At 48.6% G+C, this 20,871-nt stretch overlaps 1 protein-coding gene across 1 annotated transcript in view; it reads right to left on the bottom strand.

Annotated features, from left to right (window-relative positions):
- Positions 1-5,735: 5,735 nt before the first annotated feature.
- The window catches only part of Mtg2 (mitochondrial ribosome associated GTPase 2), a 16,391-nt gene continuing 1,255 nt past the window's right edge, over positions 5,736-20,871 (bottom strand). Inside the window, exons 2-8 of the mRNA XM_031372962.1 lie at positions 20,604-20,757; positions 14,126-14,333; positions 10,985-11,132; positions 9,807-9,922; positions 8,904-9,122; positions 8,584-8,722; positions 5,736-7,777 (exon numbers count right to left, since the gene is read on the bottom strand). Of these exons, the coding sequence (XP_031228822.1) occupies positions 7,383-7,777; positions 8,584-8,722; positions 8,904-9,122; positions 9,807-9,922; positions 10,985-11,132; positions 14,126-14,329 (1,221 nt within the window). The 5' untranslated portion in view covers positions 14,330-14,333; positions 20,604-20,757 and the 3' untranslated portion in view covers positions 5,736-7,382. The remainder of the gene's footprint in view (positions 7,778-8,583; positions 8,723-8,903; positions 9,123-9,806; positions 9,923-10,984; positions 11,133-14,125; positions 14,334-20,603; positions 20,758-20,871) is intronic.

Raw genomic sequence — 20,871 nt, 5'->3', positions numbered from 1 at the left:
TGCCTGGGAAGGGTCACCACGGTGTCAGCCCAAGGACTGTGCTTAGGCCATAATGACACAAAGGACAGCTTTGGGGAGTTACATTGATCATACTCTGATCCCTTTTCTTAAACTCTAGTTCTCAAACACAGCAGCGACTCTAATTCTCGCCTTACAGATGCTGAGGCTGGGATTCAGAGGGGCTAGGCAGCAACATGTCCCACAGCTGGTAAAAGGCTGAGCTGCAGCTGTCTCCTTCTGTGGTGACTTCTCAATTTATTTAGCATTCAGGACCATCTTCTTGTATCCCTTTTGAGCCCAGCCTGATAGGCTCTGCTCAGGAGCCGCATTCCCCTCCACAGAACCAGTTCTTCCTCACATTTAGCTCTGTGAGGCCACATCATCCTGCTTTGGGATGGCCTCTGAGTCACCACTTGGGAGGTAGAGGCTGGAGGTGCAGAACTTCAGAGTCATCTTTGACTACACTTGAGACTCTGTCTCAGAACAAAACAACAACAACGCAAAGAATGGGAGCCAGGGGTGGCTTAAGCCTATAATCCTAGCACTTGGGGATCTCATGCAGAAGGCAGATTTGAGGCTAGGCTGAGCTATAGGGAGTTTCAGGACAGTCTGGGCTATCTGCCTCAAATATATATATATATATATATGTATGTATATATGCATGTATATATATATATATATGTATATATATGCATGTATATATGTGTGTATATATATACATACATACGGGGGGGAGGGAGAGAGAGAGAGAAGAAAGGAATCAGAGAAAGGATAAGACAAGACCTAAATCCAGAAGCTCAAGCATTAAAAACATGAAATCCCTGTGCTTCACTGGCATCTGGGGCATGTAGTACCTTCTCATGAGCTACAATGGACTTGGGCAGTTCTGCTTGGGCTCTGTTTGCAGCCCACATGGCCTCTCTCTTGGGCTGGTTCAACTCATTGCCAGTGGCTTTCCTCAGTAGGCAGACAGTCCATATTTCTAGCATCTCCAACATCCTGGGGTTTCTGCAATAGTCTGGGTTTCACCTTTGCAGCTTCTCCTATTTTCTTTCTTGCAGAGTGTTTGTTGTCTTAGGCTTTTCTTCTATTTTAGACAGGGTCTTCCCTGCAGCTCAGGATTATCTCAAACCCATGACAACCCTTTGGCCTCAGCCTCCCAAATGCTGAGGTCACCATGCCTAGCCCTAAATTCTCGACGTGAACATGGCTATAAACAGCCAGCAATATTCATGCCACAACCCTGAAGGCTGAGCTGCCTTTAGGGTTGAGACTTGATTGCCTAGCCCTTTATTTTTAAATTCATCCTCACATAATGTTTCCAGGCACAGCAAGAACACATATGAAGACCCTGTATCTTTATTTCTCCCAGAAACATCATCAGAACAGTCTTTCTGTCCATTTCCTACCATCATTCTGCCCCTCCCCTCCCACACAGCCATGAACTCTCACCAGAAGGCCTAGTGGGAGGTGAATTCACAGAGCTGTGCACATTTTGCCGTACAACTATAATCCACATTCATGAGACAGAGGCAAAAGAATCTCTGTAAGTCTGAAGCCAGCTTTATCTACATTAGTGAGTTCCAGGTCATCTAGGGCTACATAGCGAGACCTTGTCTCAGATAAACAAACTGAGATTACTGACCCAGTGGCTCATGTAATGGCAGCACTTGGGAGGAATAGGCAAGAGCAGGATGATTATTGTGATATAAAGCCGCAGAAAGAGGCCCAGTCGCAACAAAATGAAACAAGACAAGCTCATCTTATAGCATCTAGGTCTTCTCTAGCACATATCTCCACACTTGTAAATTCTTTCTAAAAACAGTTGCAGGTTTAGTTTAGGTAATGACCCCACTTCTCTGGTTTCAGGTTTTTGAACTAGTTACATTGTGTCAATATGAGAGAACACCTGGCCAACGATAACCAAGGGAAGAAGGATAGAGTGTCTCAGTTCTAGGGGTGTCGTGTGCAGACTTATCCTTGGCAGACATCAAGGGGGATCATTTATAGTAGCCAGGAAGCAGAAAGACAGGGGCCAAGTATAACTTGGAATGTCCCCCAGTGCTTCCAATCATAAAAGACACAACAGAGAAAAGGGGAGGGGGTTGTCGGTCCACAGACTTTCTACAGTTCCATAACCTAGACAATCCTCAATTCACTATGAACTCCAAACACTCCTCTATGTTCCTCATGGCTGCTCAAATGAGCTTCCTCACCCACGAGTGCCAACCTGAGGGCAGGCATCTTAGTAGAGGGCCCCATTAGAAGCCGGGGAAGGCAGTTGGTTGCAAGTAGCTTTTACCCCTGAGCTCCCTCCCGGGCTCATCCTCTCAGCAAACAGCTCTAAGCTAAGCATAGCTGAGGGCCAGGCGAGCACTGCAGCTGGGTCCTCTTCCAGAGCTCCTCACTAAACCATTCCGTTTGAGGTTTTTCCAGATCCACATGCCACAGTGATATGCATAGAGGCCCATGTGCCTGTTACCTGGTCCCTAGTAGAGCTTCAGACAGATGGTCAGCAGCTGCAGGGTCAAGCTAGGAGATTGGCATCAATCTGCTTCCTCATTTAACACACACCCCATTCCATGCAGGTGCAGGCCGTGCGTGCTTCGCTTGGCTAACCTCCCTCTGTAGTGTGGTATCAACACAAAACCTCATTTGCTCACAGTGGTGTCAAGTGCACTTATGCTGTGCAGCTGTTCCTGTCCACTTCAGGAGCATGTTTTGTTCCTGGACAGGGGTCAACATGTAGTCCAGGATTAATCTTCTTGCCTCAGCCTCCTAATCGCTGGGGCTGCAGGTATGTTTCCACTATGCCTGGCTCTCGAGAACATGTTCCTTTCCTCACAGGTGCCTAATACTAGGCAAACGTGGGGCTCTAAGTGGCTTTCCACTCATGTAGGTTCTGGGGGCCTCTCCTGCTGCTACCCTTCACCACCTGGGCTGCTCCTCTGGTTCCAAAGTTGTTAGGATTCCAAGGACATCTGGATGTAGACCCTAAGTCCAAAGAAAGTATCCTTAAAAAGAGAATGTCAGATGTGGTCCCCACACCTAGAATACCAGTACTTGGGAAGCTGAGGCAGGAGGATTATGCATTTGGGGATAGCTTACGCTACACAGTAAGACACTGTCCACTAAGTGGGGAGGAGAGAGTCCGGTAGATGGTCCATGCAGACAAAAGCAGGGGTTATAGTAATGCAGGCATAAGCCAAGGTCTGCTGGAGCTAACTCTGAAAAGGCCCTTCCCAGAGTCTTTTTTTTTTTTTTGAGACAGGATTTCTCTGTGTAGCCCTGGCTGTCCTGGTACTCACTCTGTAGACCAGGCTGGCCTCAAACTCAGAAATCCACCTGCCTCTGCCTCCCAAGTGCTGGGATTAAAGGCGTGCGCCACCACCGCCTGGCCCTTCCCAGAGTCTTAAGAGGGAGCAGGTCCTGTGCCACCTGGACCCCAGATTTCTGGTCTCATTTTTTGTGTAGACAGTTTGTCTCTGCCCCATATTACTTCTTGGGTCTCTGCCTCTGCTGGTTTCTCCACCAGAGGAAGCCCCGGATGGGCTATGTGCTGGGCACTGTGGCAGCCAGAGAGCTGAGTGTGAGCTCTTAAAGGCCCAGTCAGTATCTCCTTGTTGTCAGGGCAGGCACCCAGACAAGAAGGGTGGGAGCCAAGCTAGACTTACCACAAGCAGTCAAAGTTCCATGTCACCTGCCGTCCAGCTGTGGCCCATGACTAACATCACCAGGGAGAAAACCTGTGAGGTACTGATTGGTTGGGAAGCCTGAAGCACCCAGTCCCAGGAAAGAAATGGGACGGGAGAATCTCTGTGTGTAGAGAAGGGTAAGTGGAAGAGTAGCCTGATAGCAGCAGCAAGGATAAGCTGACGACAGCAAGGCCCCTTCCTTGTGTGTTCCAGAGCCGTGCAAAAGCTGCAGACTGGGCTTCTGGAGCAAGTGCATAGCTAGGGAGTGCACAGCTTTGGATCAACAGTACCAGGTCTGAGTGGGGAGCAGGCCAAAAGCTGGGAAGCTTTGGGGAACTCTGTACCCCAAATCTTGAGTTCCATCCTCAGACCTGCTTCCAGAAAGGCCTGGCAGTAGCCAGGCTGCAGCAGATGCCCACACACAGTCACTGGTAGATGATTGTCACCAGGAGACAGACTGTGGAGCTGCAGCAAGGGCAGGCTAGACCCCACAGGCAAATGTGCCAGGAGAGAAAGCACCCAGGAACAGAGGGAAGCTGGCTTGCTGTGCTGTCTGGGAAATGTCACCAGTCAGTGGGGACAGATGTTGGAAGATGAGAAGAATCCAGAAACATAGAAGTGATTAGAGAACAACATAGGGCAGATGTGTGCTCATAGGGCAGATGTGTGCTCCAAGGCAGCTTAGCTTGCCACAGGACTGTAGCTCCTCCAATGCTCTCTGTCCAGATTATGGGCTACTGTGGGGAAAGGCCTTCAATATCCCAAATGGCCATCAAAAGCCCAAACAGCTCTTTGGAAATGGCCAGTAGAGAAGCATGGTGTCCAGCTTAGGGCAGGGCAGGGCAGGGCTGCTACTGTCTTTCAAGTGAAGAGGAACCCAGGGCGGGTCACCCTCATTCATCCCACATCCACTCAGTTAGGAGCGTTGCTGGGCTCAGACCTACTGAGGCTGCTGGGGAATGGCTTTAATCATAGGCCCTGCCTGCCCTGGAATTCGGTCTCAGTCCCATGCTGCCTGTGGCCCTTCTGTGACTTAAAGCAGCAGTAGCTATCTCGAAAATGGCACAGTGAGCTCCTATGAAGCTGTTCTTGCACAGCTGGGTGTTGGGGCTCACGTCTTTAGTCCCAGCACTCAGGTGGATGGATCCTGAGTTTTGAGGCCAACCTGGTCTACAGAGTGACCAGGCCAGTCGGAGCTACACAGAGAAAACTGTCTCAACTCTACTCTCCACAAAAGGGTGCTGCATAGGTAACTGGCCATCACTGGCTCTTACTTGTGTGGAGTCTAGAGGATGTAAATCTGTAGGGACAGATGATGGTGCACTTACATGGAGGTGGTGTTTATAAGGCTGGGGTCTAAGCAACCAGGATGAGGGGGGACTGACATCGCAGAATTCCATGCTGGGAATCCAACTGTGGTGAATGTAGGTATCTGTGATCGTTGCACAAACCTGGAGCCTTACACACGTGATGGCATGCTATATTGCTCCTTTTTCTTTCAAAATCTGAAATAGACCCTCATGTAGTTTGGGTTGGCTTCATACTGTATCTGTAACTGAGGATGGTGACCTTTGAACTGATCTGCTTGCCTCCACCTTGCAACTTCTACCAGTGTGCACCACTCCTTATTACCAAGGTGCGCTGCACTGCTGGGGAAGGAGCCTAGAGCCTTGAACACAAGCGAGCACTTTGGCACCTGCCACCCTGGCCTGCAGTAGCAGGGTTTTTCCCTTTTAATTTTATGTGGATGGTATTTTGCCTGCATGTATAGGATTGCGCACTATATGCACACAGTATCCTCAGAGGCAGAAGAGAGCATCTCATCCCCTGAAACTGGAGTTACAGACTGCTGTCAGTTGCCATGTGGGTGATGGGAATCAAACTCAGGGCTTCTCAAAGGGCAGCCAGTGCTCTTAATGGCTGAGCTGCCACTCCAGTCCCCTTTACTTTGTGCATGGGTGTTTTCCCTCCATGTGTGCACGGTGAGCTGGCAGCAACATCTTGACCTTAAATGAGAGCAAACACTCATCCCTGAACCAATGATGAGACCATTTGGCTTTATGGAAAGACCAAGTCAACTTCTCTTCTTTCCAAAAAACACCAGCTGGGAGGGAAGCCGGCTTTAGAAACACCCTTCCTGGGGTGGCCCCAGGAGGATGACACTCTGTCACGGCCCAGGTGGACCTCAGCAGTCTGTGTGACAGCTCTGAGGAGCCAGCCCACCCCAGGTCTCCAGGCCCTAGGGAGGCATTCTGAGGTCTCCAGAGCACAGCGGCCACAAAGATGAAAGCCAGTGGTGGATAATTAATGCTCTCAGGCCTGGCCTGACTACAAAACCCTTTGCAGTGGTCTGAAAGAGAAAAGCCATAGACACGAGACCCGCCCTGGCCTCCAGAACGCCAGGACCTTTGAAATTATAAGACATTAGAATAAAGCTTCCCGGAAAAGGACCCTGTGTTCCAGCTGCAGATCAAAACGGAATTGCTTCTGAAAGCTGAGGGCAGCCTGCTGTTTCAGCAGCCCCGCCCGACAGACGGACCTGTCCATTTGCAGAGCATGGCCACCTTACTCTAGGGCAGGGGTCTCCCCAAGAGATGAACCCTCGTTTCCACTTGTCTCCTCACTGTACTTCTGAAGGGCCCTCAGGGCCACACTAAGGCATCAACTCCCCTGAGGAATATTCTGGGACATATGGTCCCCAGCCGTACCACCTGGGGTCACTTTCCACAGGGCAGACTCTGGAGGAGCAAAGTGGCCCCACCTGGTAAAAATGGCTGGTACTGCCTCCCAGGTTCAGGTAAGTTGTGTTGAGCTGAGCCTTGGCCAGGGCAGGGCAGGGCAGAGTGCTGGCAGTCCCTTGCTTCAGGGACAGGTCTCTGGTCATTCTTCCACACATCCTGCTGAGCTGAGCCACGTATCAGAAACACTGCTAGCATTTAAGGTTCTCATCTCTTTGGTTGACAACCGGCTGGCGCATCCTTGAGGCACAGCCAGAGGCTGCGTGCCTGGTCGGATATTGGGTGCATTCAGTCGTGAAGCTCAAGGCTGCCTTGGTGTTCGGCCCCCACAGAGCTCAGTGTTCTGGGAACAACAGGGAAGGAGCTGGCCCTTACTCTTCTCAGTCAGCTGGCACTGGAGAACAAAATATGGCTACTGCACCTTGCTTCCCTGACATACTGGCACAGCAGACAGCCACACAGAGGCTGGTGTGGGGCCCTGCTGCTCTGCAGGACTGTGGGCAGACCCAATCACACAAGGAAACCGAGGGCCACAAGTCCTGCCATGCATGAGAAGCCCAGCCATGGCTCTGCTGCTCCGCTGTGTTTGCCCAGGCCGCCTGGCAGCAGTGCTTGCTACCTTCAGCCAGCAGCACTGTCCTCCTACTAATGAGGTGTTAATTAGCACAAATGAGTCAACTCCAGCAAGCCAGTCAGCAAGGGTGATGGGCACACCAAGCACAGGGAGCAATTCAGGTACCAGGTGGTACAGAATATTCCATCACTCTGGGCCAGAGGGCAGGGGGCACTTTAGGAAGGTGCCCCAAATTGGTGTGAAAACAAAGACACTGACACATTCACATGTTTGCAAGTACTTAGGCTGAGGAGTTCAAAGTGGCCTGCAGTTTACAAAAAGGTTGCTTTTGCTTTCCGTTCCACACTGGCCCTGGGGCCCACAGCCCTGTGCCCACTACCACCTGAGAGGCTGGCGGCCCTGCTCCAGCTCGGCCTCTATGTGGGCATCATGCAGCTCCTTTAGGTGTAGAAGCAGCTGCTCCAGGTTCTCCCCAGTCAGTGCCGACAGGGCTATGACCTCCTGTCTGAGGTGGGCCTGGAGCAGAGGCAGGTGGGCTCTGGCCTGCGGGAGATCGATCTTATTTGCAATGATCACGTGGGACCTCTCCGACAGGCCTTCTTCATACTTCTCTAGTTCATATTTTAAATCGTCAACCTGAGTCCATGGCTCAGGCAAGGAAAGATCTATCACAAACAGGAAGAAGCGGCAACGCTCGATATGCCTGAGGAAGCTGAAGCCTAGGCCCTTGTTCTGGTGTGCACCTCGGATGATGCCTGGGATGTCTGCCACTGTAAGAGGTAAGAGTTATGTCAGGTCAGGGTCCTGTTCTCTGCCTCCTCCCAGTGCCGGTATCAACCTTGGGGTCAGGAGACTCCCCTTAGGGAGACCTGTTCTGGCCCAGATCTCATGGTCTACAACTTTCAAGGAACACTGGGAATCAAAGACACTCATCCGCCCCCAGGTGACTCAGCAGGCCAAGTGACACTGAGGCACCTCAGCTCTCAGGTCTGCAAAATGTTCTGAAATATTTGGGTGACAGGCATGGTGGATTAATCTAATGAGGAAGACTTAACACATTCCTGTCTCCCAGGCTTCAAACACAGTTCAAAAAAGGGAGATGGCTCCCTGCATTCTATGGATAATTTGATTATGGATACAAATCACTATCGTGCACTTTGCAGATATAAAGTGCTGTACAAATAACCTTACCAGCAGGCTTGCTATTTTTAATGGGTACATTATCTTCTGGAAAAAAAGTTTTCCTCTTAAAATGGTACAGGAAAGGCTTTTTAAACCACATGCTGTCTGCATGACTGATACCGCCCAGTTCCACAGGAGAGAAAGAGGAAGGCAAGAGGCAGTCCTCTCCTCAGGCTCCCAACTCCAGAGTACAATTCCCAACAGAAGGGATCAGATTTCTTGGCTGGGAGGGGAGGGGTTGACTTTGACAGAGAACAGACTCATTAAAATTGTTTCAATCAGGGAAAACAATGTCTCATTTTTTAAGTGGAAGCTAAACTCAGGGGTTACATAATTGCTCTCTGGAATCACTGGGCCCTTTAAACCTCTTCTGGCAGGGTTTGAGAGGCTCTACCTGCTACCTGTTGGTGGCCTTCATAGTGAACGATCCCCACGTGAGGGTTCAAGGTGGTGAACGGGTAGGAAGCCACTGCAGGTTTTGCATTTGAAATGGCTCGAAGGAGAGAGGATTTCCCAGCATTCGGGAAGCCAACCTAGAAACAAAGTAAAAACGTCCTGTGAGCTCATGGAGAACACTGTCAATGCCACCAGCAGCTGGCACAGACAGAGCACTGGGCAGGGGGAATGAATGAAAGCCAGCATTCTCTCCTGGGTAGCAGTGTGCGTACCCTCAGGGACCCACTACCTCAGGGTGTGGCACAGTCAGAGGCGTACCATTCCTGCATGAGCCATTGTCTTGAGTTCCAAGTAGAGGATGCGCTCCTGACCCGGTTGTCCAGGGGTGCAAGTTACAGGGGCACGGTTGTCATTGGTCAGGAAGAAACGATTGCCTTTTCCTCCTGCACCCCCAAAAGCAGCCACATACTCATCTCCCAGATTAGATAGGTCAGCCACGATCTCGTCTCCTTCTTTCACCAAGGTACCCACAGGGACCTGAAAAGCACCATCACCACCATCATCACCATCATCACCATCACCACCATTATCACCATCATCACCATCATCACCATCACCACCACCACCATCATCACCATCATCAAGTTCTGTCCTATAACCAGCCGGGGGGACGGAGGGGTGGGGTGGGGCTGGGAACTGTTCTCTTTAGCTACCAGAACAAACAAATCTCTACCCTGAAGAGATTTTATAGGGCTGGTCAGATGCTCCATACTGTGCCATGCTTAAGACTTGCCTTCCAGCACTCAAGCTGCTGAGGCAGGGGGATTACAAGTTCAAGGACAGCCTAGGTCCCACAGTGAGGCCCTGTTATAACACCAGAGACCCATTTCCATAATGGGGCTTTTCTGAAGTGTTTCTACAGGACCTGAACCAACAGAGCAGCAGGGAACCTGCACGGGAGTGTGGAACCCTGGGTGGGCATGCTGCCCCTGTCTAGACATGGGAAGGGATGTTCTTGGCTCCCTCTTCAGGGTGATTCCTTTAGACTTTCTTGAGTCAGAAGCAACACGGTACCACACCAGTGCAAAGGCGTTTGTGTGGGGATGTGACTCCTAAAACACACCACTGGCAGCTTCTGTTCCCAGCTGGGTGCTTTAGTCACCCATGGACTCAGTGACTAGGACCCAAGGGGACTGCGCCTACCCCAGCTGCTCAGCTTACCTGGATATAGAGGGTGGCACCACCTCGTCCAGAGCAGTTTTTACTGCCACCATCTTCTCCACTGAAACCCTGATACTGGGACAAGACTGAGGACAAGGACTTGACTTGCTGGTCAACTAGAGCGAGAGCAAAATCTCATGTTCCTTTGTGTTAAGACTCAGCAGACTTCAGCTGCTGAGCAGAGAACAGTGGCCTTATATCTGCCACCTTCCCCCTCCCCTGGCTTGGGTGTACGGCTGGCCGCCCACACTCTTCATTATCCTAACTGAAATAGAATATGACCTTTTTTTTTCTTCCCTGAGACAGAGTTTCTCTGTTTAGCCCTGGCTGTCCTCGAACTCACAGAGATCCACTTGCTTCTGCCTGCCTTTCCTGAGAGCCGAGATTAAAGGCACATACCACTATCACCACCACTATTGCCGTGGGCAGGTGGGTGGGCTGGCTTTCTTCCTTTTCTCTCCTTCCTTCCTTCCTTCCTTCCTTCCTTCCTTCCTTCCTTCCTTTCTTTCTTTCTGACAGGCTTTCACTATGTAGAATTGTAGCCCTGCCTGGCCTGAAATTTATTCAGACTTGCAACAGGAAGGCATTAGCATATGAGGTGAATATGACTATCATTAATTAAAAACACAAAAAAATCATCTAGGGACTAAAGAGATGGGCTACTGGTTAGGAGCATGGCTGCTCATGTAGAGGAGGCAGGCTGATGTCCAGCATCTAATGGTGGCTCCCAGCTGTCTGCAATTCTAGTTCCAGGGGATGTGATGGCCTCTGCAGGGCACACCTGTGGTACATGCATCGACAAACATCAGGCCCAGCACCCACACACATAAAATAACCAGCTAACTTCATTATGCTGTGAAGATGCCTGCACCCAGCTCGCTGAACCTTCATGCCAAGCATGTGTTCAGTGCAGCCGAGGCCTCTGCTACACTTGCTAACCCTGTGACATGGGCTGTCATGAGGTTCCTGATGGGAAACAACCTGTGCTTCTGAGATTAAAAAACAAATATGACATCTAAAGTCTCTTGCCTTGGTACACTGGTGCTGAGCACACACACAATTCATAAAAATGCTGTGTACACACCAAGTCTAAACGCAAATGCATGACAAGATAAGACAGCAGGACCTCCACCGCTGGATGTAGACTGCCCCTCCCCAGCTGCTCCCAGGGGACATGCCTCTCAGGATGATGTGTCCACCATTTCCTCCATCCCCACCATCAGGGCCTCCAAACTCCTTGCGGGGCTCACTGTGGAAGCAGCTCATACCAGAGCCCCCATTTCCTCCACGGACCAGCACTCTCCGGTGATCCACGAAATGCCTTTTCTACAGAGAGTAAAAGGCACCAGAGGATGTTAGCACCCCTGCACCCTTCCAGGAGACAAACATGCATGTAAGCAAAACACTCATATACATTCCCATCCATTGATACATGTCTCTCTACCAACATTAGAGGTTAAGCATGCTAATGTGATTGCAGAGCTCTCCAAAAGCCACAGGTAAGACCCAGTTCCTACAGGTCACCTGCACCCAGGGCTGATGGGAACCACTGCAGACACAGCGGGCGGCTGGTATCTCAGCAATTCTAGAGAGCACAGCTTGTTTAGGAAATGTTCCCTGAACAAAGTGTCCTTCTAGCTTCTTTCAAACAGAACTGTATTGCTAAAACAGCAGCTCTGTCTTTGCTAGAGGAAAACTATAGCTGCTGGTGGGAGAAGGTGGGGTCCTTGGGGAATGTCCGAGCTTTCGCTGTGCAGAGCCTACTTTCCATGGTGCCACCTGAGGGCTTATGTGTGAAATGCAGGGAGGCAGGCATGGCCCTTCTCAGGAAGGTTTTCTTTAGGCCCTTAATGAAGAACACTGAAAGAAAAAGAATCAAACAACTGGGCTAGAAAGATGGTTCAGCAGTTAAGAGCTCTTGCTATTGTTGCAGAGGACCTGGGTTCTATTCTCAGCACCACATGGCTTACAGACATCTGTAACTCTAATCCCAGGACTTCTGAAAGCCTCTTCTGACCTTTGTGGGCACACCTTAAGGTACACGAGCGGCCCATTTAAATACATGTTGGCAAAACACTTGTACACTTAGCTCATCCTTCCGCTATAGTTCCCTCCTCCATCCTTAGCACTGGATTTTTTGTTTGTTTGTTTGTTTGTTATTCAAGACAGGGTTTTTCTGTGTAGTCCTTGCTGTCCTGGAACTCACTACTCTGTACACCAGGCTGGCCTGGAGCTCAGAAATCCACCTGCCTCTACCTCTGCCTCCCAAGTGCTGGGATTAAAGGCATGCGCCACCACCGCCTGGCTTAGCACTGGATTTTTTTAAATATTTATTTATTCAAAAAACAAACAAACAAAAAAATTATTTATTTTGCCAGGCAGTGGTGGCGCACACCTTTAATCCCAGCACTTGGGAGGCAGAGGCAGGAGGATTTCTGAGTTCAAGGCCAGCCTGGTTTACAGAGTGAGTTCCAGAGCTATACAGAGAAACCCTGTTTCAAAAAACAAAAACAAAACAAAAAAAAAATTATTTTATGTGTATATGTGTATGTGCCTGAGTATATGCATATGTTCCATATTGTGCAGTACTTGTGCCAGATCTCCTAGAACTGGAGTTACAAGTAGTTGTGAGCTATTCTGCGGGTGCTGGGAACCAAAGCCAAGTTCTCTGCAAGAATAATAAGTGCTCTTAACCACCAAGGTACCACTCCAGTCCCCAGGAATGAATTGTTTTTAAAGAAAAAAAAAAAAGAGTGTGCAGCCTGGCGTAGAGCTCAGCAGCACAGCAGTAAGTCAGGTGTAAGGTCCTAGATTTGATGCCTCACATCCCAAAAATAAACAAAAGGCCCCCAAAACAAACATCCTAGGACTCCCTGGCCACACCCTGAGGAAAACCACAAGCTGCTACTCTGAAAAGGATGTAAGTTTGCACTGAACCAATGAAACCAGAATCCACCTTAAAGGAAAAAGCAAGGTTGGACACCAGCAGGAAGGATCCCGCACAGCGAGAAGTGCCAAGAGGGGATAGCCCTGAGGAAGCCTCTGCGCTGTGACCCTCAGCCTGGCTGCCAAAGTTCCTCTCCCTAAGAAGCATTGCTTTTTCTCAGCTGCTCAGCTGAAGCTCCTACACCAAGGTGAAAAGGAGGTTGAGTCCTAATGTCAACGACCATCAAAGGATAGCCTACAGCGGTGGCCAGTGGCAGCACACACTTATATTCCCAGCATTCTGAAGGCAGAGGCAGGAGGATTTCTGTGAATTACAGGACAGCCTGGTCTAGAGTGAGCTCCAGGATAGCCAAGGCTATTACAGAGAGAAACCCTGTCTTGAAAAACAGAGAAAGCAAAGCAAAGCAAAGCAAGAAGACCATGAAAGGTTCTTTTGTTTTTGTTTTTTTGTTGTTGTTTTTTTGAGACAGGGTTTCTCTGTGTGTAGCCCTGGCTATCCTGGAACTCAGAAATCTGCCTGCCTCTGCCTCACAAGTGCTGGGATTAAAGGCATGCACCACCACTTCCCGGCCGAAAGGTTCTTGCAAACAGAAGAAAAACTTCCTGTAACAGCCCCAAGTATTTGGTCCTGGGTTTGGTTCCCAGAGCCCACATAAAGAGCTGCTATGGTAGCCAATGAGAGATTGCATTAAAGGAAGCAGATCCTGAGGATAGCAGGTTGTCTTCTGGCCTTCACCTGCACATTACATAGGCACCCGCATGCATTAAACAAATGAACAAGTCTTAAAGAATTTAGAACTAAAGATATACCCTGTCTCCAGGGTCAAAACATAACTTGAATATTCAAAAACACTTAAATGCAAATAAGTATATACACATAAATATACTTTTACGGGAGCTGAGCAAGGTAGCATATGATGTCTGTAATTCTTCCACTAGGGAGGTGGAGACAGAAGGATCAGGAATTAAGATCATCTTCAGCTCCACAGGAAGTTAAAGGCACCTGGATGACCTGAGTCTCTGTCTCTAAACAGTAAAATAAGTTTTTAAGGCTGGGGTTCAGTTCAGCTCTTGGAGCACTGTAGCACTCAGGCAAAAGCCCTGGGTTCTATCCACAATACTCCAAATCAATCAATCAAATCAGGTCCTTGCCCTACCTTGCCTTTGTGTGGCCAGCAAGCTAATACACAGTCAAGATCTCCATGCTGCCCTCAGTAGTGCATCATGGCAAGCACTACTGGTGGGATACAGAATACAAAGGCTGGTGCTAGAGAGACAGCCGGGCAGTAGACACACACACAGCACACTCGCATACACTGGCTTGGCATGGGGTGAGGCAGACTCAAAGGTATCCTCCCTAGGCAGTGACTTACCAGTTTCTTCTCTGACAGGAGCTTCTTCCCTGAAGGCTCCCGGTGCTTAGCGTGGTCTACGATGCCCACAGAGAGCAATCTGCATGATGCTTGCAGAGGAAGAAGCTGGCTGGGCCTGAGGACAGTCCATGTGGATGGAGCCCATTTCGAAACACCCTCAAACACAGTGCAAATCCTTGTCAAGACAAGTCTGGTAGGTACCATGGCCCTAACAAAAAAGTCAGAAGGCCCTTGGGTTAAACATGAACTTCAGAGTAGAGCTAGAGCAGAGTTTGGCACATGGCAGAATCCAGAAAGATGTCGGAGAAAACAGTGAACAGAGGAAGTGATCTGTTGGACCCACAGTGCATGGGGTTTCTGTGTCTGACAGCCTATGTGCACTCAGGCCAGGGTCTGAGCACCCAGGCCAGGGACTGAGCACACAGGTTTAGACAATTAAATCTTTGCAATGGCAAGTGCATCTCCCAGGAGAATATGAGGTACCTGCTTGGTGAGATTATTAAAAGGGAATCTAAACCTCAAGTTGGAATTTCTCCAAAGTAAAAACAGCCATTTGCTAAATTGTGCTCTTGGGTAGCTGAAAACCATTAGACTGGCACAGGAGAACATTGAATAACGCCACACACACCCAGACACAGGTCACCTTTGCAACTGCTGCTTTAGTCTCCTCACCTGAAAGTGGAAAGGCTGGGCAAGGCCAGGCCAGTCCACACGGGTGCACTGTGAACACAATGAGCAGTGTCTGTGTGCTCTCGGTCCTCTGTTCCTCACACAGCTCCCATCCTTCTAATTTCCTGAGAGATGAGAGTGATGGGGGCCTCTGAGCCTCAGTGGCTTGTGCTCTAATGAGGTGACGTGCCCTCCTGCAGCTTCAGGGTGGGGACCTGCCTCCACAAAGGCCAGACAGCATTGAAGCTTGAACATCCACCACACACCCTGCAGCAGGAAAACCAGCTAGGGTATAAAGGTATGCTTCCATGGGAGCACACCCACAAAATCTGGAGGCCAGGGGAGAGCGGAGCTGCTAAGCACACAGTAGGCTGGGCCATACTCTGCTCCATAGGGAGGGACACTCCTAGGCAAGGCCTCTCTGCCTGCCTGCCCATTTTCCAGGGGTCTAGCAAGCCACCCTAGATCCTGTTCCTCCACACACCACCAGCTTATTATTCTATGCACATGTCTTCCTCAGTCAATGCACAAGCCATGGTAGTACTCAGTCTGAGTCTCCAATTGTTCCTGTGTGGCCAGCAGAAGTCCACCTTGGAGTCTTGGAGACCTGGTTTGTGCTATGGGTCTCAACACCTTTCTGTGGCCCCAGCCATGTCCTCCTTTAGCACAGCCCTGCAGACAGCCTCACCTCCAGGAACCATGGGACACACACCTAGATGATGTGTGACACTGATGTCTCCAGATGTTCAGACTGTGGTGGTTTTAATGAAAACAGGCCTGTAGGCTCATATTTAGGAGGTGTGGCTGTGTTGGAGGAAGTGTGTCCCGGGGCTGGGCCGCCTTTGAGGTTTCAGAAACTCCAGCCAGGCCCAGTGGCTCACTCGTGCTTTCTGCTGCCTGCTGATCCAGATGCAAAACTCCCAGCTATCTCTCTAGCACCATGTCTGTCTGAATGCTTCCCACCATGATGACAATGGTCGATGAGCAGCCCCAATTAAATGCTTTCCTTTGGGCTGGAGAGATGGCTCAGCAGTTAAGAGTACTGGCTGCTTGTTCTTCCAGTGGTCCTGAGTTCAATTCCCAGCAGCCACATGTTGGCTCACAACCATCTGTAATGGGATCAGATGCCCTCTTCTGGTGTGTCTAAAGACAGCTACATTGTACTCATATAAATGAAATAAATCTTTTTTGTTTTTTTTCTGAGACAGGGTTTCTCTGTGTAGCTCTGGCTGTCCTGGAACTCACTCTGTAGACCAGGCTGGCCTTAAACTCAGAAATCTGCCTCCTCTGCCTCCCAAGTGCTGGGATTAAAGGTGTGCGCCACCACTGCCCAGCAAATCTTTTTTTAAAAAATGCTGTCCTTTATAAGAGTTGCTGTGACCATGGTGTCTTTTCACAGCGATAGAAATCCTAACTAAGACACATAGACATTCAGGGGCACCCTCCTCTTGATACCCTAAGTTTTTTTTCTTTTTCAATTTTGAATACTTTATTACTTTATTTTATGAATATGGGTGTTCTGCCTATGTGTATGTGCAATACATGCATGTGTGTACATGTCTACCTGGTATCCGAGATATAGAACTGAATATCAGATCCCTTGAAACTGGAGTAACAGACAGTTGTGAACTTCCAGGTGGGTTCTGGGAATTGAACCCTCGTCTTTCGTAAGAACATCCACACTTTTAACCACTGAGCCCTCTGAAAGTTTGTTTTTGTTTGTTTGTTTTAATTTCAACCAGTGCTTGGATAGATAGATGACACAGTGGCTCTGGAGAAATAGTTCGTGGTTGGGGCTGGTGAGATGGCTCAGGGGGTAAGAGCACCATTGCTCAGGTCATGAGTTCAAATCCCAGCAACCACATGGTAGCTCACAACCACCCATAATGAGATCTGATACCCTCTTCTGGTGTGTCTGAGGACAGCTACAGTGTACTTATAATAAATACATAATAAATAAATCTAAAAAAAAAAAAAAAAGAAATAGCTCGTGGTTAAGAGCACTGGCTTCTCTTCCAGAGGTCCTGAGTTCTAGTCCCAGCAACCACATGTAATCTGATACATGCAGATGTACATGTAGATAAAGTACTCACATACATAAACAAACAATAAAATGTCCTGTCACAGAGCTACAACCCCAGCTCTAACTATTAAAGTAATCTTTTAAAAGCAAATTGCTTTGGAGTGACTCGATTTACAGAGATGTGGCAAAGGAGCTCCTACACACTTCACATGTAGTTCTGAGACGCAATAGTGTGTCAAATGGACATAGCTTTGCTTTTCTTTCCTCCTTCCTTCCTTTCTTTCTTTCACTGTTTTTTGCAACAGGGGTTTCCTGTGTGGCCCCATTTGTCCTAGAGCTCACTCTGTGGAACAGGCTCAGACTCAGTCTGCTTGCTTCTGCCTCTCAGGTGCTGTATCGAAAGCCATGTGCCACTCCTACCTGGCACCCGCACGGGCGTATCTTGAAAGAACAGCTCTACACCACCTCAAGAAATCACATTTTCTAGAAAGAAATTCCCAAATTTCAGTCTTGGTGGTTAAGTTCCTGGTAAATGCTCTCAAAAAATAACCCCAAGCTTACATACACTGGATTACTATCCAATCTGTTTTACAAGTTCACTGTAGCCCCAGACCATAGCCCAGCTTTCACACAGAGCAGAGTTAAGAGGCTAGTGCCCTCAGGACAACGTGCTGCTGAGGACTCCAGACTAGTTCCTAGCAGGGTCTGTTCACAGAGCACAAGGCCACCTCTGCAGCTGGGTCCTGGCCCGCACGCTAGGGCACATGGCTGGACCTTCTTGACATCCAGCAGGGAAACCAATGCCTCGGCAAGCAGGATGGGGAAGGAATGTCACCTGGCACAGGACAGGGAAGGCGTGACTGGTTCCCCTGAGACCCAGGCAAGACAGGGATGCCCATGTTCACTCCTGTAAGCCATGTGCTTTCAGATGCTAAAGCAGTTTAAAAAAAGAAAAAAAAAAAAAAGCAAGCTGTAGGCTAGAGATGATAGCCCATGATTATGATGTGGACTGCTCTCAGATGACCCAAATTCGGTTCCTAGAACCATATCAGGCAGCTTAACTATTTGTAGGAACTCTATAACACCTTGTACTGGGCTCCACAGAAATCTGCTTTTTGCACATGCACCCACAGGCAGACAGACAGACATACAATTTCTAAGAATCTTAGAAAGAGGAAAAGGTAAGAGAAGACTGAATACATAGAAAACCTCAGGAAAATCATTTATAGTATCATGTGTTATTATATTGTCTTAGGGTTTTACTGCTGTGAATAGACACCATGACCAAGGCAACTCTTAGAAAGACAACATTTAATTGGTGCTGGCTTACAGGTTCAGAGGTCCAGTCCATTATCATCAAGGTGGGAGAATGGCAGCTTCCAGGCAGGCATGGTGCAGGAGGAGATGAGTTCTATATTTTGATCTGAAGGCCTATCTCCAGTGATACACTTCCTCCAACAAGGTCACACATCCTAATAGTGCCACTTCCTGGGCCAAGCATATCCAAACCACCACATACATATATACCAGCAGCAATCAATTAGAAATTAAAGATAAGAAAGCAACCCTTTTGCCATGTATGGTGGTACACACCTTTAGCCTCAGAACTGAGGAGGCAGAGGCAGATGAATCTCTGTAAGTTTGAGGCCAGCCTGGTCTACAGAGCAAGTTCCAAGACAGCCAGGGCTACATAGAGAAATCCTGTCTCAAAAACAAAACAAAACAACAATAGCAGCAACAACAAGCAAAAGAAAAAAAGAATGCAATATTCTTCTTCTTTTTCTTTTTTTTTTCTGAGACAGGGTTTCTCTGTGCAGCCCTGGCTGTCCTGGAACTCACTCTGTAGACCAGGCTGGCCTCGAACTCAGAAATCTGCCTGCCTCTGCCTCCCAAGTGCTGGGATTAAAGGCATGCACCACCACTGCCTGGCAAGAATGCAATCTTCTTTATCCAGTGCCACATACGAAAAGCACTTGAACATAAATTAAAAATACATTTTTCGGGCCAGGCAGTGGTGGCACGTGGACTACACAGAGAAACCCTGTCTCAAAAAACCAAATCAAGGGCTGGAGAGATGGCTCAGCGATTAAGAGCACTGACTGCTCTTCCAGAGGTCCTGAGTTCAATTCCCAGCAACCACATGATGGCTCACAACTATCTGTAATGGGATCAGATGCCCTCTTCTGGTGTGTCTGAAGAGAGCAATGGTATACTCATATACATAAAATAAATAAATCTTAAAAAAGAATGTTTAAAAAAAAACAAATCAAACCAAACCAAACAAAACAAAACAAAAAAAACCCCCAAAAATACATTTTTCTCATTTATTTTAAGAGTTTTCTGCCCACATGTATATATGTACACCATGTGAACACCCAGTGCCCAGGGAGGTCAGAAGAGGGCATCAGGTCCTCTGGAACTGTAGTTATGGATTACTGTGAACCTCTGTGTGTTTGGGGAAACTGAATCTGGGTCCTCTGTAAGAGTAACAAATGTTTCTAACTACCAAGTCACCTCTCTGGATCACTTTGTAATAAATTAATAATAAACATGAGCCAGATATGGGAGCTCACGTCTATAACCCTAGCAGTGGAGCTTAGGGGAACTCATGTCTGTAACCCTGACAGTGGAGCTCAGGGGAGCTCACGCCTGTAACCCTGACAGTGGAGCTCAGGGGAGCTCACACCTGTAACCCTGACAGTGGAGCTCAGGGGAGCTCATGTCTGTAACCCTGACTGACAGTGGAGCTCAGGGGAGCTCATGTCTGTAACCCTGACTGACAGTGGAGCTCAGGGGAGCTCATGTCTGTAACCCTGACTGACAGTATAGCTCAGGGGAGCTCACGTCTGTAACCCTGACAGTGGAGCTCAGGGGAGCTCACGTCTGTAACCCTGACTGACACTGGAACTCAGGGGAGCTCACATCTGTAACCCTGACTGACAGTGGAGCTCAGGGGAGCTCATGTCTGTAACCCTGACTGACAGTGGAGCTCAGGGGAGCAGGATCCCCTTGACTCTGAGGTCAGTCTAAGCTGTTATGACTTCCAGGCTCTTGGGTACAGAGGGAGACTTTATCTAAATACATGAGGCAGCTGGGCTTGCTGGCATGCATATTTAACCTCAGAATGTTCAAGACCAGCCTCAGTTACACGGTGTGAGGCCAGCCCGAGTTACATGAGACCCTACCTTAAAAAACCAATCAACCTGGGCTGGAGAGATGGCTCAGTGGTTAAGAGCACTGACTGCTCTTTCAGAGGTCCTGAGTTCAATTTCCATCAACCACATGGTGGCTCAAAACCTGTAATGGGATCTGATGCCCTCTTCTGTGTCTGAAGACAATGGCAGTATATATATATATATATAAAATAATATATAAATATATATAAAATAAGTAAACCATCCGGGCGGTGGTGGCGCACGCCTTTAATCCCAGCACTTGGGAGGCAGAGATAGGTGGATTTCTGAGTTTGAGGCCAGCCTGGACAGGACAGCCAGGGTTAGAGAAACCCTGTCTCGGAAAAAATAAAATAAAATAAAATAAAAAAAGTAAACCCCAAACTAAACCAAACCAAAACAAAACAAAAAACCCAAACAACCAGTCAAACCAAAGCAAGCAACCACAGCAAATGCTCCTGCCCTAGTGTGCCACCTGCAGAACTCTGCCCTGCTAAAGTGGGTTCAGTGACTGACCCATTCTGTCTACACAAAGGTTCCACAAAGCAAATCCTTTTGCTATTCCCATTTGACAATAGAAAACACTGAAGCAAAGAACAGGAACATAACTCACCAAGGACTTGAGCTACTGCATGAAGGGAAGAGTGTCGTAGGAACACGGGGGGGTCAAGGGAAAAGCACTCCTTCTGGCTCTGCTCTGGGCATCTCCTGGCATACCAGCAGCTAGGCCTACGAGGCACAGGCTGTCACCATCAGGTGGTTTGGCACTGGTGGAGTCAAACAGAAAGGTTAGGAGCAGCTGCAAAGCCACCTGGAGTCTTGACATAGAATGGGCCTGCTTTGGCATGTTTCCTTCTTTCTGTCTTCCTGTGTTTTTTTTT

Source organism: Mastomys coucha, unplaced genomic scaffold (genome assembly GCF_008632895.1).
Source record: "Mastomys coucha isolate ucsf_1 unplaced genomic scaffold, UCSF_Mcou_1 pScaffold15, whole genome shotgun sequence".
NCBI lineage: Eukaryota > Metazoa > Chordata > Mammalia > Rodentia > Muridae > Mastomys > Mastomys coucha.
Note: the sequence above shows the minus strand (reverse complement) of the source record. Positions and strands in the feature narration are given on the sequence as shown.